Source organism: Dendrobates tinctorius, unplaced genomic scaffold (genome assembly GCF_039654945.1).
Source record: "Dendrobates tinctorius isolate UK_male_01 unplaced genomic scaffold, ASM3965494v1 ptg000231l, whole genome shotgun sequence".
In the NCBI taxonomy this organism is placed as follows: Eukaryota; Metazoa; Chordata; class Amphibia; order Anura; family Dendrobatidae; genus Dendrobates; species Dendrobates tinctorius.
Window position 1 is genome coordinate 1,185,257 of NW_027361898.1, and position 15,192 is coordinate 1,200,448.

The 15,192-nt window shown below is 48.4% G+C and overlaps 1 protein-coding gene across 2 annotated transcripts in view; it reads left to right on the forward strand.

Moving 5' to 3' along the window:
• The window catches only part of ABL1 (ABL proto-oncogene 1, non-receptor tyrosine kinase), a 103,831-nt gene extending 90,334 nt beyond the window's left edge, over positions 1 to 13,497 (forward strand). For both annotated transcript variants that reach the window (XM_073555930.1, XM_073555929.1), the window contains exons 2-11: positions 472 to 645; positions 763 to 1,058; positions 2,821 to 3,097; positions 3,868 to 3,948; positions 4,914 to 5,091; positions 7,430 to 7,614; positions 7,758 to 7,910; positions 8,058 to 8,147; positions 9,645 to 9,806; positions 10,182 to 13,497. In XM_073555930.1, the coding sequence (XP_073412031.1) occupies positions 472 to 645; positions 763 to 1,058; positions 2,821 to 3,097; positions 3,868 to 3,948; positions 4,914 to 5,091; positions 7,430 to 7,614; positions 7,758 to 7,910; positions 8,058 to 8,147; positions 9,645 to 9,806; positions 10,182 to 11,794 (3,209 nt within the window). In that variant the 3' untranslated portion in view covers positions 11,795 to 13,497. The remainder of the gene's footprint in view (positions 1 to 471; positions 646 to 762; positions 1,059 to 2,820; positions 3,098 to 3,867; positions 3,949 to 4,913; positions 5,092 to 7,429; positions 7,615 to 7,757; positions 7,911 to 8,057; positions 8,148 to 9,644; positions 9,807 to 10,181) is intronic.
• The last annotated feature ends 1,695 nt before the right edge of the window (positions 13,498 to 15,192 follow it).

Genomic DNA, 15,192 nt, shown 5'->3' on the forward strand with positions numbered 1-15,192 from the left:
TCCACTCAGCAGCACAAAGTATGTCAGGAAAGGAGTGTGGTGTTCTTTTTGGAGGTATGGTTCTGAGAGTTAGAGGAGAAACAAAATTCCCAGCAGCACAAAGTATTTAAGCAAAAAAAAGAAAATACTGATCTTGTAGGGAGTGACAAACTGAGTCTTTCTTAGTGGAGCCCCCAGCAGCTCTGAGTACATCAGAACAGCAGTGTTAAGATGTGCTATGACAGTGTTCTCCTGATATACTCTGTGCTGCTGTGACAATTACTCTGTCCGTCATTTCCTGAAGATCTGATTACACCCTGACTATCGGAAGAACTTATTGAGTTTGTCGCTGTCATCGTACCTTTCGTCAGCTCCCATCTACTGTGATTGTGGTGGGGGTTACCTGCTCGGATTGTATCTGCACAGTTTCTGCATGCTGGCACATAACATGTGGCTTCTCACTGGTGACTAGTGTCTCCTTCTCTTCCCCAGAAGCCTTACAGCGACCGATCGTTTCCGATTTTGAGCCTCAAGGTCTGAGTGAAGCCGCCCGCTGGAACTCCAAGGAAAACCTGCTGTCCGGCCCGAGCGAGAATGACCCCAATCTGTTTGTTGCACTGTACGACTTTGTGGCCAGCGGGGACAATACCCTCAGTATCACAAAAGGTAAGATCAGGCCGAGAACCGGCACTACTCCCCCACCATGCATAAAGCCAAAAGTGACATTCTGCCACTTGCTCCAGTCCCATCCAGAGCTGCACTCACACCTTTTCTCTGTATTAGGGGAAAAGCTTCGAGTCCTCGGATACAATCACAATGGAGAGTGGTGCGAGGCTCAGACCAAGAATGGCCAGGGCTGGGTGCCCAGTAACTACATCACCCCGGTCAACAGCCCTGAGAAACACTCCTGGTACCACGGGCCAGTGTCCCGCAACGCAGCTGAATACCTCCTGAGCAGCGGCATCAACGGCAGCTTCCTGGTGCGGGAGAGCGAGAGCAGCCCGGGGCAGAGGTCCATATCCCTCCGATACGAGGGCAGGGTGTACCACTACCGGATCAATACAGCATCTGACGGCAAGGTAAGGCCCCAGCTGACAACCAGCCATGGGTTGTCAGAAATCCATCCTCTGCTCTATTATGATACAGCTATTTGTGATTCCAGAATGGCTGCATTGTCAGGAGTATCCTCAGGAGCATAACTGCTTCTTTACACTGCAGCATTGCTCTATTATGATCAGTGATAGCTGCATAGCAATGCATAGCTGCATTGTCTATTGGAGTATCCTCAGTAACCTAGATGCTCTCTAGTTCTCTCTGCTTTATACTTCAGTTTTACTCTATTATGATACAGCCATTCTTGGTCTCCACTACATTTTTTCACAGCCTTGGCTGTGAGAAGGCATTGTGCACAAGACCGGGGCTGTACAATTGGAGGAACCGTCCGCCTCCAGGGCTGGGGGAGGGATGAGGACCTCATGCTGATCATTCATTGTGAGCTCTCAGCCTGGCACTACATACTGAAGGGCCCGGCTGTGATCTGATCCTGTTCTGCTGCAAGAGATTGGGGGTCCAGGGCTTTCCTGGCATTGCCAGAGTTAAATATGTACAGTATGTGGGCATCTGGCACCGGACTGTTGTGCTTGGCAGGGATCGGAGGAAAACCAGTAAAATTGGGTTAATCCTCACAGATTCATAAAGCTGGTGGCTGCTACATGGAGGGAAGCAAGAACTGAGTGGCAGCTGCCCCAAATCTAATTACTGCGCCTGTAATGCTGAGCAGTCTGCGGAAAATAAACAAGCGAGGGTCCGACGTCACCGTCTTGGTGACTGCAACAAGGAGAGTCTCAAGCAGCCACACACAGGAGGAGTTTGGAGTCCGTCCTGTGGGATCTGCGGGTATCATACCTACCTATCATAACTGTGCATTTTACTCCAGGCACATCTAAAGCTGCATTTACACCAGGGCTGTGGAGTCGGAGTCGTGGAGTCGGAGTCGGTGCTCATTTTGGTGGAGTCGGAGTCGGAGTTGGAGTCGGTATAAAATGGACCGACTCCGACTCCTAAAATATATAATAAATTGGGTACAGTAATTCAATGCAGGATGTGCTGAATATTTTTTCATAGGAGTTTGGGAAAGTTATGAAATGTCCTATAAATGGCTGTTATATTCCTGATCTAAGGCTACATTCACACACAGCGTTTTTCCTGTGTTTTTTTGAGGATACGTTTTTCAGCTGCAAAAGCTGATCATCTTTTTAAAAAACTGCATCACCTGAAAGGTTTTTGAGCTCATAGATAATGTTTTCAGTAGCAAAAGCAGATTAGAAATCTGCTCTATCTATATATCCATTTATCCATATCTGTCTATCCATATCGTATCTGTACCAAAAAGAATGAAAACCGGGTAGTACACCAATATATATTCTGTTCTATCTAAACATCTTGATTATTGGATCATAAAAATGATTAAATGTCTGAGGTTCACATTGTACTACAATAAATTTTTCACTTAAATATAAGCAATATGTGTGGGAGTCGGAGTCGTGGAGTCGGAGTTGGAGTCGGAGTCGGTGTAAGGGAAATTGAGGAGTCGGAGTCGGAGTCGCAGGTTTGGCTTACCGACTCCACAGCCCTGATTTACACTTCTGTTGCCCCCTGCTGGTGGGGTGTGTACTGCCGTGCTGCATTGTGATGGATGTATCACTGTACTGGTGCCTCCCCACAATGCTGTGCAGCAGAGAGCAGTGAATTATGAGAGCACAGGTATTACGGTTGGATCAGTCATATATGCTGCAGCTCTGGATGTGACCAGATCTCTAATATCTTGTTTTTCTCCTGCAGCTCTATGTGTCCTCAGACAGCCGCTTTAATACACTGGCCGAGCTCGTGCACCACCACTCCACAGTGTCCGATGGACTGATCACCACACTGCACTACCCGGCTCCGAAGCGCAACAAACCCACCATCTATGGGGTGTCCCCAGACTATGATAAATGGGAGATCGAGAGGACGGACATCACTATGAAGCACAAGCTTGGTGGCGGGCAGTACGGAGAGGTCTACGAGGGTGTCTGGAAAAAGTACAACCTGACCGTGGCAGTGAAGACGCTGAAGGCGAGTCACATCAGACCCATGAAATCGGGCCCCTGACACGAGTCGGATCGAAAAAAAGAATTTCTAAATTTAGACCATAGAAAAGGACACTAAAATGTTTCACATCCTAAATTGGCTGTCCCCCGTCCCCGCATTGGTCTCCTCTGCCACATGCAGCGCAGATCTATTTCCTTGCCTTGGCCATACTTCAGTACATCACCTCATCCATCAGTTTTGGGGGCTTCTTGTGCCTTCTCTTCACTTTACAGATCTTACTTTGTGATTGCAGTCTATTTTGTTTTCACCCTCTGAAAATCTACAGCATTGCCTCGCGATATCTCATTTAACTGATCTCCAGGATCAGTGGCGTCTGATCACCACTTCTCTCAGCACGCCATTACATCAGTTGTCTACACACGTGCTAGTGTCTCCATATAGATAGCAGATCTCTGCTTGCTGGAAGTTCTTGAAAATTAAACTGGTTTCTGTAAGTGAGTGGAAAGGCACATTGTACTGTGCAGGAGCAGGTTGCTGGATCAGTCACCATGCACTCTTGTGAGCAGGTAAAGGTCACAGAGTTTCTATTCACTCAGCAAGCAGAGGGGAAATCATTCACATAGCAGTAAGTAGATATACTTTTTTGACTACTCTGCATTCAAGTTGTTAGAAAGTTTAGGAGCTTTGGTCACACAAAATGAAAAAGCCATCATAATCCCATTTGGTCACCATGGTGATGAGACGATGTGTCTGTAGAGCGGAGGTTCATCTCATTTCCCGCTTTTTGCTTCTAGGAAGACACCATGGAGGTGGAGGAGTTCTTAAAGGAAGCTGCTGTGATGAAGGAGGTGAAGCATCCAAATCTGGTGCAGCTGCTGGGTATGTACACAGTGAGTTGCATATTCACAGCATCCATTCATCACCATCACATCCTATATTATACCCCAGAGCTCAGCTGCACTCACTATTTTGCAGGTGCATTCACTGTGTACATACATTACATTACTGATCCTGAGTTACATTCTGTACGTCGTATTATACTCCAGAGCTGCACTCACTATTCTGCTGGTGCAGTCACTGTGTACATACATTACATTACTGATCCTGTACTGTTCCTGAGTTACATCCTGTATTATACCCCAGAGCTGCACTCACTATTCTGCTGGTGGAGTCACTGTGTACATACATTACATTACTGATCCTGTACTGTTCCTGAGTTACATCCTGTATTATACCCCAGAGCTGCACTCACTATTCTGCTGGTGGAGTCACTGTGTACATACATTACATTACTGATCCTGAGTTACATCATGTATTATACTCCAGAGCTGCACTCGCTATTCTGCTGGTGCAGTCATTGTGTACATACATTACATTACTGATCCTGTACTGATACTGGGTTGCATCCTGTATTATACCCCAGAGCTGCACTTACTATTCTGCTGGTGCAGTCACTGTGTACATACATTACATTACTGATCCTGTACTGATCCTGAGTTACATCCTGTATTATACTCCAGAGCTGCACTTACTATTCTGCTGGTGCAGTCACTGTGTACATACATTACATTACTGATCCTGTACTGATCCTGAGTTACATCCTGTATTATACTCCAGAGCTGCACTCACTATTCTGCTGGTGCAGTCACTGTGTACATACAGTACATTACTTATCCTGTACTGATCCTGAGTTACATCCTGTATTATACTGCAGAGCTGCACTCACTATTCTGCTGGTGCATTCACTGTGTACATACATTACTGATCCTGTACTGACCCAAAGTTACATCCTGTATTATACCCCAGAGCTGCACTCACTATTCTGCTATTTATTCCTTATTTAGGGGTCTGTACTCGGGAGCCCCCATTCTACATCATCACAGAGTTTATGACGTATGGGAACCTGTTGGATTACCTGCGGGATTGCATTCGGGAGGAGGTGACGGCCGTGGTCCTCCTTCACATGGCTACGCAGATCTCATCAGCAATGGAGTACCTGGAGAAGAAGAACTTCATCCACAGGTCTGCAGTTTCTAAAGAGCGTGCACTTACCTCTGTGTCATGTGATGTGCCTCCGCGCTGTCTGCATTCCTGATCGTGTACCATAAACGGTCTGATTGGTGGCAGTTCGCTCACTCGGCTCCATTATGCCGCGGCAGAATTAAGTCAGTTGTGGTTTTTGTATTTTATTTTTGCGCAGGGATGTAATTATGCGGTCAGCGGTGCTCCTGGCTCCGCCACCATCTCGGCTCATGGTCTTAAGTGCTGAAACAATTTGCCGTGTTGGTTTGTGCAAACAATACGGAGGCCGGGCAGCTTTAAAACCCGACACAAAGGAGGCAGCATCTCCTGAGAGAGCGGCACATGACGCCATGGCATTTTACGTCCGTTCTCTGGGAAATTGAAGTTATATTAAATGTCAGCCCAACCGCGAATGTTCTCCCTAGTGTTTTTTTTACAACAAGGACAGAGGGAGATTGTATTGTTACCTGCCAGTGAGGGGTTAATCAGGGAGCACGGTAGGAACTACATACAACTCCCTCTGTAGACTCTTGAGCCATCTCTGGCATCTCTGCCTTATGGGAAAGCTGGGTTACTGCTTGTCATTGATCTTTTCTGTAATTAGGCAGATTTGCCATTCAGGTCTATGGGAATGCTAGGAGTCCACCCCAATTTTGGGCAGAACTGTAGAACAAGACCTGGACCGCACATCCAAAAATCATACATTGATCTAATGCCACCATCAAAAATTTACAAAATTGAACATGAGGTTTTTAGTGAAGCATTGTGATCAGACTGTATGAAGCCCATTGTCACGTCATGGCAAACCTCTTACGGTCCCTGACCTAAAAGGTGCAGTACCTTGCACAAACCACCATCACCACAGTACTGCACTTGGCAGTGGCTTCATACGGTGTGATCATAATGTTATACGAAGAGCCTCGCGTTCGGTTCTGTACATTTATGCCTGGCGGCTTTAGAGCAATGTAAGATTTATGAATGTGCGGTCCATATCGTTTTCTACCGTTCTGTCTGCCCCCATATGGGGTGCGAAGAGGGGGGCACTCAGCTTTCCCTAAGAGAGATGAGACTGTGCTGCAGGAAGAAAGGAGCAGCACATCGGTGGCTGATACCAGAAGAAAACAGCTTGGAATGACTTATTCACACAACTGCACTCTGGTTATTTCTACGTTTGCAGAACCCACCCACGGTCCTCCCATATGTGATTCTGGAGAATTCTGCCTCTGTGTGGTCGTATGAATAAGCCCCAAAGAAGGGGGGGGGGATCCTTTATATTCGCGATTGGAAGGCGGCTGTATGCAGAAGGATAGCCACGGTGGAGGGGGGTATCAGGCCGTTCTGCTTTTGGGGGGCAGTGGCTCATCACAGTGATGATCTGGAGCTGCACAAATGAATCCTTGTTATCGCTGGTGCCTTGTAGAAGATTTTTAATTGCCTATTGTCCTAATCAGACTGCCTCGATGTGCCACGAAGCCCGTGCTGTGACTTTTTCTGTGGGCAATTAGCTGCCACCCGTTCACATTCCTTGCAATCGGATCTCCGCTCCTAACAATGTAATGAGAGGGTGATGTCCCCCTCTCCTTAGGCAGGTGAGACCACACTTACCCCAGTGAAAGCCATGTGTGCTGCTAATAACTGCAAACGCCAGGCGGTCACTGAGCTCCTAGTGCCATAGAGCCAGCATAGTGGGCATCTCACCAGAAAGATGGGACTATGGCTAGCTCTCCCTGGGCTTGGCGAGCTCCCCCTGGGCCTAGCAAGAACTTTCCCCATGCAGAGAGCGGTAATCTGTGCAATTCAGTATTTCCATCCCCCATTAGGCAAAATAAACATTCTAATATGTGGTGTCACTAGCTACAAATATCAGAGGGTCTGTGGTTCCCCCTTATCCTTTTCATGTTGTGCTCACAAGAGAGGCTGAGATTCCTAGATCCTAGTGGTCACGGATCCTACCCTCTCCATTATATGACCCCAGAGTCCATATGTATTCTGGGCCGGCCTCTGTCTCTGTATAGGCTGGTAACGGGCTCGTCTCCTGCCCTCGGGATGCAGCCGCTCAGCTCCACACTAAAACGATTGATTGAGAAGCCAGAGATAATTGGTTAATTGCAGATTAATTAGGGGTCTCTCTGGATCAGGGCCGGTCAATGATGCATGAGTGCCGAACTCCGGGTTATTGGCGGCTATTACTGCAACTGCTCTGACCAGGAGTTTTAACCTGAGAGCAGAAAATATTCAGACCCCATGCGGAAGCCTGGCCTGGTGGTTGTACTCTGGATGTGAATATTTTTGCATTGGTGTGTAACATGGATATTTTGGTTTCTTCTCTTGCCTGTAGAGACCTCGCAGCCAGAAACTGCCTCGTTGGAGAAAACCACTTGGTGAAAGTCGCTGATTTCGGGCTCAGTCGCCTGATGACTGGCGACACGTACACTGCCCACGCTGGAGCCAAATTCCCCATCAAGTGGACTGCGCCTGAGAGCCTAGCCTACAACAAGTTTTCCATAAAATCTGACGTCTGGGGTGAGTGGGATGTCGCTGTCCCTGATTAAGATGTAGCTGCTCTTCCTCTGACCCCTACAAACTACTGCTAGTCTCAGGACTCAGATCCCTATTACTATTTTCATCCTCCTCCACTAATTGGTATCGTCGTCTTTCCCTCACAGCTTTCGGTGTTTTGCTTTGGGAGATTGCCACCTACGGGATGTCCCCATACCCTGGCATCGACCTATCGCAGGTGTATGAGCTGCTAGAGAAGGACTATCGCATGGAGCGTCCCGAGGGCTGCCCAGAGAAGGTCTACCAACTCATGAGAGCATGTAAGTGTCTGCACGACACGCGGAGGGGGGACCTCATGGCATTTAAGAGCAGGAGACAATTGCTGAAGTAGCCATTCCCCAATACAGCAAATGTCCTTTCATGTGGAATGTGTGTGACCATGTTCACCGAACTTCGCCTTCTTGCAGGCTGGCAGTGGAACCCTCTGGACCGGCCCTCCTTTGCTGAGATCCACCAGGCCTTTGAGACGATGTTCCAGGAGTCGAGTATCTCGGACGGTAAGGATGATAAGAAAGGATGCAGCTAATGAGCTCTATTCCTGGAGATGCAATGCTGTGTGGACCCTTTCAAGATAGTAAATCTCAAAAGCAGGACCATCTGAAGTCATTACAAAGATGCGGAGTGTTCATTACTGGGGAGTTTGTTACTCGGGTAGCACCGCTGCTTTCATGTCCTTCCATGAATCTCGCCATGTCCTTCTATTGTCACTTGCCTTTCCGCATCCATCTTCTAACGGATCTTTAGTAACAAATCCGGGAATTGCCTATCTAGTAATTCCACCATCCAGTTTTAATGCGCGCTCACTTTTATCTGGAGCTTGATGCCTTAACGTCTCCATATATCTCCCCGAGCAAGAGCAGGATCGGCAGGAGTGTGGAGATGCCACATCATCGCCAATGCAGAAGCGAGTGGTGCTGGACAACCCCTGTAATAATACCGGGGTGTCAGGAGAATGTCCAGCAGAGGCGGCAACCTTATCGCCACAGGGATCACATTTCCAAAATTAGAAAATATTTAGGGGAATATTACTTAAGCAGTTGGAACTGTGTTAAAGGGGTTGTCCCATTTATACAGTCCTGTTTGGTTAGCTGGGTCTCCTGACAAGAAGCTGATAGGATCCTGTTATGTGCTGTAGTGCCTCTGCAGGGGACATGATGTATTGCGCTGTATCTGTACCAGCAGTGCCCCAGCTGTCGCTTTTCTGCTCCCTCTATATAACTAGCGTGCTGTAAGGTTTGTCTCAGCAGACAATGGTGCACCTTACAAAGGCTCTTCACAAATCGCAGACAATATCAATGTTGGCACGAACGCGTGGTATCTGTATTTTTTTTTTTTTCTTTTTTAAACAATATTTTTTTCTTTCATTTGTCTGAAGCAGTGCCTCCATTCCACTAATGCATTAGCTTTTGCTTTCACCGATAATTGCTATTACCAAGGGCTGAATACATAATAAAAGGCAGCTCTCAACCATTGTCCTCTGTGCGGCCTGGAGAGCTGCACCCACATGCATTTTTTTTTTTCTTCCCGCCCATGAATGTCTTTTTGTAGAATAATTGTTGATTGATTGCTCTGGGGATAAATGGCGGTTCTTGTATCCAGCCGCGGGGAGCGCATAAAACTCCGGCAATTCACAACATGCACCTCGGAGATGGAGGTGACTAAATGCAGTGCTTACATTATTCTGAGGGATCATTGACTGCCTGTTGCCAGGGAGCAGCCCTATGAGCAGAGTGCTTTTGTATGTCTTACACTGCTACCAGCACCTACGGCTCTGTTCATCCTGAGCACCCTGATTCATGTAGAGAATCTGAGAACTGCAGTGGAGGGAGGGACGGAGCCGTTCAGGTCGGGCACTTAGGGCCTTTGTAATGCCTGTCATGGGAGGTCGGAAGAGAGGAGTTCTTATGTACCTAGACCACACAAGGCTGTCTTCACTGATACATTGTAACAAGCTATTCAGCTGTGCAATTCTCACTTTATTTTTGTTTTTACAGAGGTGGAGAAAGAGCTGGGGAAGAAAGGCCTGAAGGTGAGTGTCAGCTGCCTCATGCAGGCCCCTGAGCTGCCGACGAAGACCAGGACGACCCGGAGGGTGACTGAGAACAAGGACGATAATAACACAGATACCTCACACAGCCGAGGAGCTGCCGATCAAGGTACATGGACGCCAGAGATCTGTGTTGATTTGTGGGGATTTTCTGCAGCTCCTCTTAGTGGCACCTAAAGGTTTCGGTAAATGTCAGTGAGCCGGACTCCAGGGATGGTGCTGCAGTTTGGGTGCACAAGGAACTGCGGTTTTACCCGTGGGTCAGTTTTCTGCTGAACGTGCAATTGGGAACTTTGCAGCACCTCTTATGGTTCCCAGAGCTGTGTAGGGTCCTTTCCAGTTTGCTCACTCCAAATTTGGTGACTTGAGACAAACTGATTGCAAAGGATGTTGCTGGGTTGTTGGGAAGTATATCCATAGTGGCCAGATGGTTCTGTAGTCCTCCTGTGTCTCCCTCAGTGATTTTGTCCTCTTTCTCTTGCAGATGTTCTGGATCTGGAGTCGGCTGCGGTGTCTCCTATCCTCCCTCGTAAGGAACGGGTTGGTGCAGCTGATGGCGGCCCTGAGGATGAGCGGCTGCTCCACAACAGTAAGAAAACTAATCTCTTCAGCACACTGATCAAGAGGAAGAAGAAAACCGCTCCCACCCCACCCAAGCGCAGTAGCTCCTTCCGAGAAATGGAGCCTAGGTGCCTGGAAGGAGACTGCAGAGACAACAGCATTGGAGGCGATATTGATTCCTCGAAATTCCCAAGTAACGGGACTACCATGACCAATGGCTCAGTGCAGGGTGGTACGCTCTTCCTAACCCCACACTGGAAAAAGTCAGTCTCAATTGTTGGACGGCAACCACCTCCACCAGAAGAAGATGGGGGTGGCACCAGCAGCAAACGCTTCCAGCGGTCGTCTTCTGCCTCGTGCATGCCGCTGGGGTCCAAGGACATGGAATGGAAATCGGTTACACTGCCCCGGGAGTTGCCCTCTACCAGGCACATGATGGACATGTCTAGCTCCGGAGGTGCCCAAAAAGCCGACAAACCAGCCCTGCCCCGTAAAAGAGGCAACGAGGGAAAACAGGACCTTGCTTGTTCTAGGGGGGCCATTACACCGCCTCCCCGCCTGCCCAAAAAGCCGGAGGAGCTTACGGACGAAGTCTTTAAAGATGCCGATCAAAGTCCAGGCTCGAGTCCTCCCAGCCTAACACCAAAATTACCGCGTAGGAAACCCTGCGGCCCAACGACTTCTTCCCCCTTACAAAGAGAAGAGTGTGGGAGCGTAAAAACTGCTTCCGAGTCAGTTTCCACTGGGAAACAAAATTCGAATGTTGGGAAAACTGAGACCGAGCTTCGTCTCAGGAGACTCAAAGCCACTGAACCAGCCATCAAAGACAAAGCGAAAATGACGAAGATCAAGCCGAGCCCCCCTTTACCACTGTCCAGCCAGACCTCCCCATCTTCCACCAGCATCGGGGCGAAATCTGCCAAGATTTCCCCCCAAAGCCTTAACCACGACAGTAGCAGCAATGAGTCAAAGCACAAGGCCGCCAACCAGAGTGAAGACCACTTAAGAACAAGCTCCGTGGTGCCGGAAAGTGCCAAGAAAACCGCATCCGCCACCAAGCTCCTGTCTACAGAGAAGCGGGCCAGTGCCCAGACTGGGACGGAGCCCCCTCAGCCAACGTCGTCCTCATCCTCCACTGCCTTCATTCCACTCATCTCCACCAGGGTTTCCTTGCGCAAAACTCGACAACCTCCTGAGAAGCTGCTGAGTGGAGCAGTCACCAAGGAGACCTTGCTGGAGAGCACCACATGCCTGCGGGCAGCCATCAACCGGAACTCTGAACAGATGGCCAGCCACAGCGCTGTGCTGGAGGCCGCCAAGAATCTCCATGCATTCTGCACCTGCTATGTGGACTCCATTCAGCAAATGAGGAACAAGTTCGCTTTCCGAGAAGCCATGAGCAAATTGGAGAACAGCCTCCGCGACCTGCAGATCTGCCCGGCCGCCGCATCTGTGGGTGGAGGACCCGCCACTCCTCAGGACTTTACCAAGCTGCTATCATCTGTCAAAGAGATAAGCGACGTGGTTCAGAGGTAGCACTTCAGTGCGGAAGACGGCACCGATATAAAAGCTATGCATCCCAGACTGGTGGTCTGCACCCTGCCCCCTGGTATTCACAGGTGACTGCACATGACCCCTGGCCTTCACTTTGGTTTCACTTGACACGGACCTCCAAGGTCTACAGGTTCCTTCCTCGCATTATGGACGCTTCGCAGCTCTGTGAGTGACCTCCACCCCTGCATCAGCCGCTCTGCCTGGTATCGGGGAGGGAGAGCGCCTCCCTTCACCACTGCACATATGAAAGTGCCAAGGAGTTTCATAGCTCTTGAAACATTCCGGAACACGACCACTCGCACATCAGCGGTGCGGTCTTCCCTTAACCTTTCCTATGTGTCACCCGGCCGCGCTCGTACGATGGTGCGAGATGCCGCCTTCAAGAAGCAAAAACCTTACAATTTTAAGTGCAATTTCCTTTCTTCCTTTTTCTATTATTCTTTTTAAAACCAAAATCAAATGGACGGTGGTGCTCCACATGGCTGTATCAGTGGTCAGCGATGATCGGGGGCCCCGAATCTGTGCAATTGAAGCCCTTCTCCGCACAAGAGACTGAACCAGCAGTGCCTCCCCCTGACACCATCGTGCCCGTGTATTATACTGCAGCCCCTCTTTTTAGTCATTTCTATGTAGACTTCTGGTTTGTCCTTGTTTCTTCTTCCCAAGCCTGTATGAGTTTTATCTATACATGTCTATATAACGTGCACACGTAGATGCCTTCTGTGAAGAGGTCCGCCTCTGGGGCTGAAAGGGGAAAGGTGCCTGTAATAATGGCGGCCGGGCTGCTGGACAAATCGTCCAGGTTCGGATGCTATTTATTACAATTTTTATTTAATCGCCTTTCAGTGTCGAAGGTCGTGTCTGCCTCGCTGGTCACTTGGTAGGAGCCCCCTAGGGGACATTGGGCCTGCGCTAGTGTCGGCTGCCCGCGATGGTAATCGATGCATTTTTCAGTGCTTAGTACTGTTGCCTTAATTGTCTGCTCTTTGATAAGCCACGCCGTCCAAAGCTGAAGTGCGGCGATCGATAATATGACCATATAACACATGAACTTGTCCATTACTTACCTTGTACTCTAGAGCTGCAATTGCCTTCTGCAGCTGCTGATTGATTCCAGAGTTGCTCCAACATCTTGAACTGAACCAATCAGATGATGCATGGCATCGCAGGATGCAAATTTTCAGTGCATACACTGAACAGATTTCAGCTCCTGAAGCTACAGAAAGCCGCTCTAGAGTGTGACGCCGGATGAGTACTGTTCACAGCTGGAGTTAATGTCACCTGTAATATGAAATGTGTTTTATAAGTTTTTCCGTTAAACGAGGTTTCACGAGTAAACTGCTTGAATTTGATTAGTGCGATGTGACAGCGATAGACACTCTGACCTATGGGCGTGTACAGATAGAGGATGGCACAGGCGTCTGCCTCATTACCATGGTGGCAGCCATTGCTGGATAGCGGCTTTCTGCAAATCACTGGTCCATAGAATCAGAGAGGAGTCGCAGGTGTCCAGTCCAAGCCGGCAGCACATGGTGCAAGGTACGGCGTATACACACCTATATAGCATTCACCTCCGGGGGCCCCTCCTCCGCTCACATGTCACTTCCTGTACAGAACTTTAGGTTTCTGTGATGTCACATCTGTGGCAGTTTTAAAATTTCGTCAAAATACAAAACATTTACATATTCCCGCCTCCGCGTCTAATTTAAAGGGGTTGTGCAGAAATAGGTGTGTGGGGGGAGGGGGCAATTATTGCAGAAGCAATGCGACTCCTGACCACAGGTAACTTTTGGTATTGGAGATCAGTAACCTGAAAGTGATGGTGATTTGAAAACTTTCTTTATGGTTGTCATCATTATACTCAAGAATTAAATCCTCCAATTTTTATACTGCAGGTTACAACCAGAAAACTAGAAATAAAATTCTGTAAGTTATAAACGAGGATTACTACAATCAGCCATAACTTTAATACCAGGGAAGAGCGAAGCATAATATCTGGTATGTGACACAGCCGGTTCCTGGTATACAGCGAGTCTCGTGAAGGTGTTCTCGGTACCTGGCGTGTTTTGTAGGGTGTTCCCGGTACATGGGTCTTGTGCGTTGTTCTGATATATGGTGGGTCTCGCAGGGTGTTCCCAGTATACGGCTGGTCTCGCAGGGTGTTCACAGTGTATGGCGGATCTCGCGGGGTGTTCCCGATACATGGGTCTTGTGCGTTGTTCCTAATATACAGCGGATTTCGCGGGGTGTTCTCAGTATACGGCGGGTCTCGCGGGGTGTTACCGGTACATGGGTCTTATACAGCGGGTCTCGCAGGGTGTTCTGGTGTACAACAGTTCTATATTTGGCTGATTGGTCTCGCTCGCTGAGAGACGCTGCGCTGCAGTATATACATCATGTCACAAAGTAAATATTACCGCCTACCCTTTACTTGTTTGCAGATAAAGGGATGAGCAAGAGATGGCAGCCAATGTATCGTGTGCGCTATCGATCCGCCGCCTGTTGACTTTGGGTGGAGGGTGTGAGGGTATTTGGAATAAGGCGCTCACCGCTTAATCAGCCTGTAAAATCCATACTTTCCCATGATGGGGATGAGGAGGGGGAAGGAGGAAGATTGACGTTTGGTCTAATTACATTAACTCTTTCACAGAGGATGTGGCCAAGTACGTTCAGGAGAGTAGAAAATAGAGACTCAGCAATCAAGTAGATAAAATACAACTTATTAATTAATTTGAAAATATGCCACTCTGGGTCATATTAAAAATAAACTACCACCATGACCAGTGTGCTTAAGGCTGTGTGCACACACTGCGGAGTAGGTGCGGATTCATCCGTGCGGATTTTGTAAAATCCGCAGGTGAAACCGCAGGTCAAAATACCTGCGGTTTTACCTCCGGATTGCTCTGCGGTTTTGCCCTGCGGTTTTTCATCTCCTCAATGGAGGAGATGGCAAACCGCAGCAGAATCCGCAGAAAGAATTGACATGTCAATTCTTTCTGCGGATTGAAAGCCGCAGATAATCCGCGCTGAAAATTCCGCACCGTCTGCATTGCGGTTTTTGATTCCCATAGGGAATCATGGTACTGTACACTGCAGCAAAAACTGCTGCAGGTCCGCAGCGGCCAAAACCGCTGCGGAACCACAGCAAAATCCGCAGCGTGTGCACACAGCCTTATTGTACTCCAAACCCTAAGATTAAACCAACATGCCATAGAATAGAACAGAATTGGGAACAGTCTGCCAGAACACATCATATATTAAGCAACATTCCCATAGAATAGAAATAGGACCAGTCTCATCAATGTGGCAGAGGACAATCCCTCCTGTTCCAAAACATGATCATCAGATAAATGGAGGCAGTTATTCCTGGTAATGCCCTA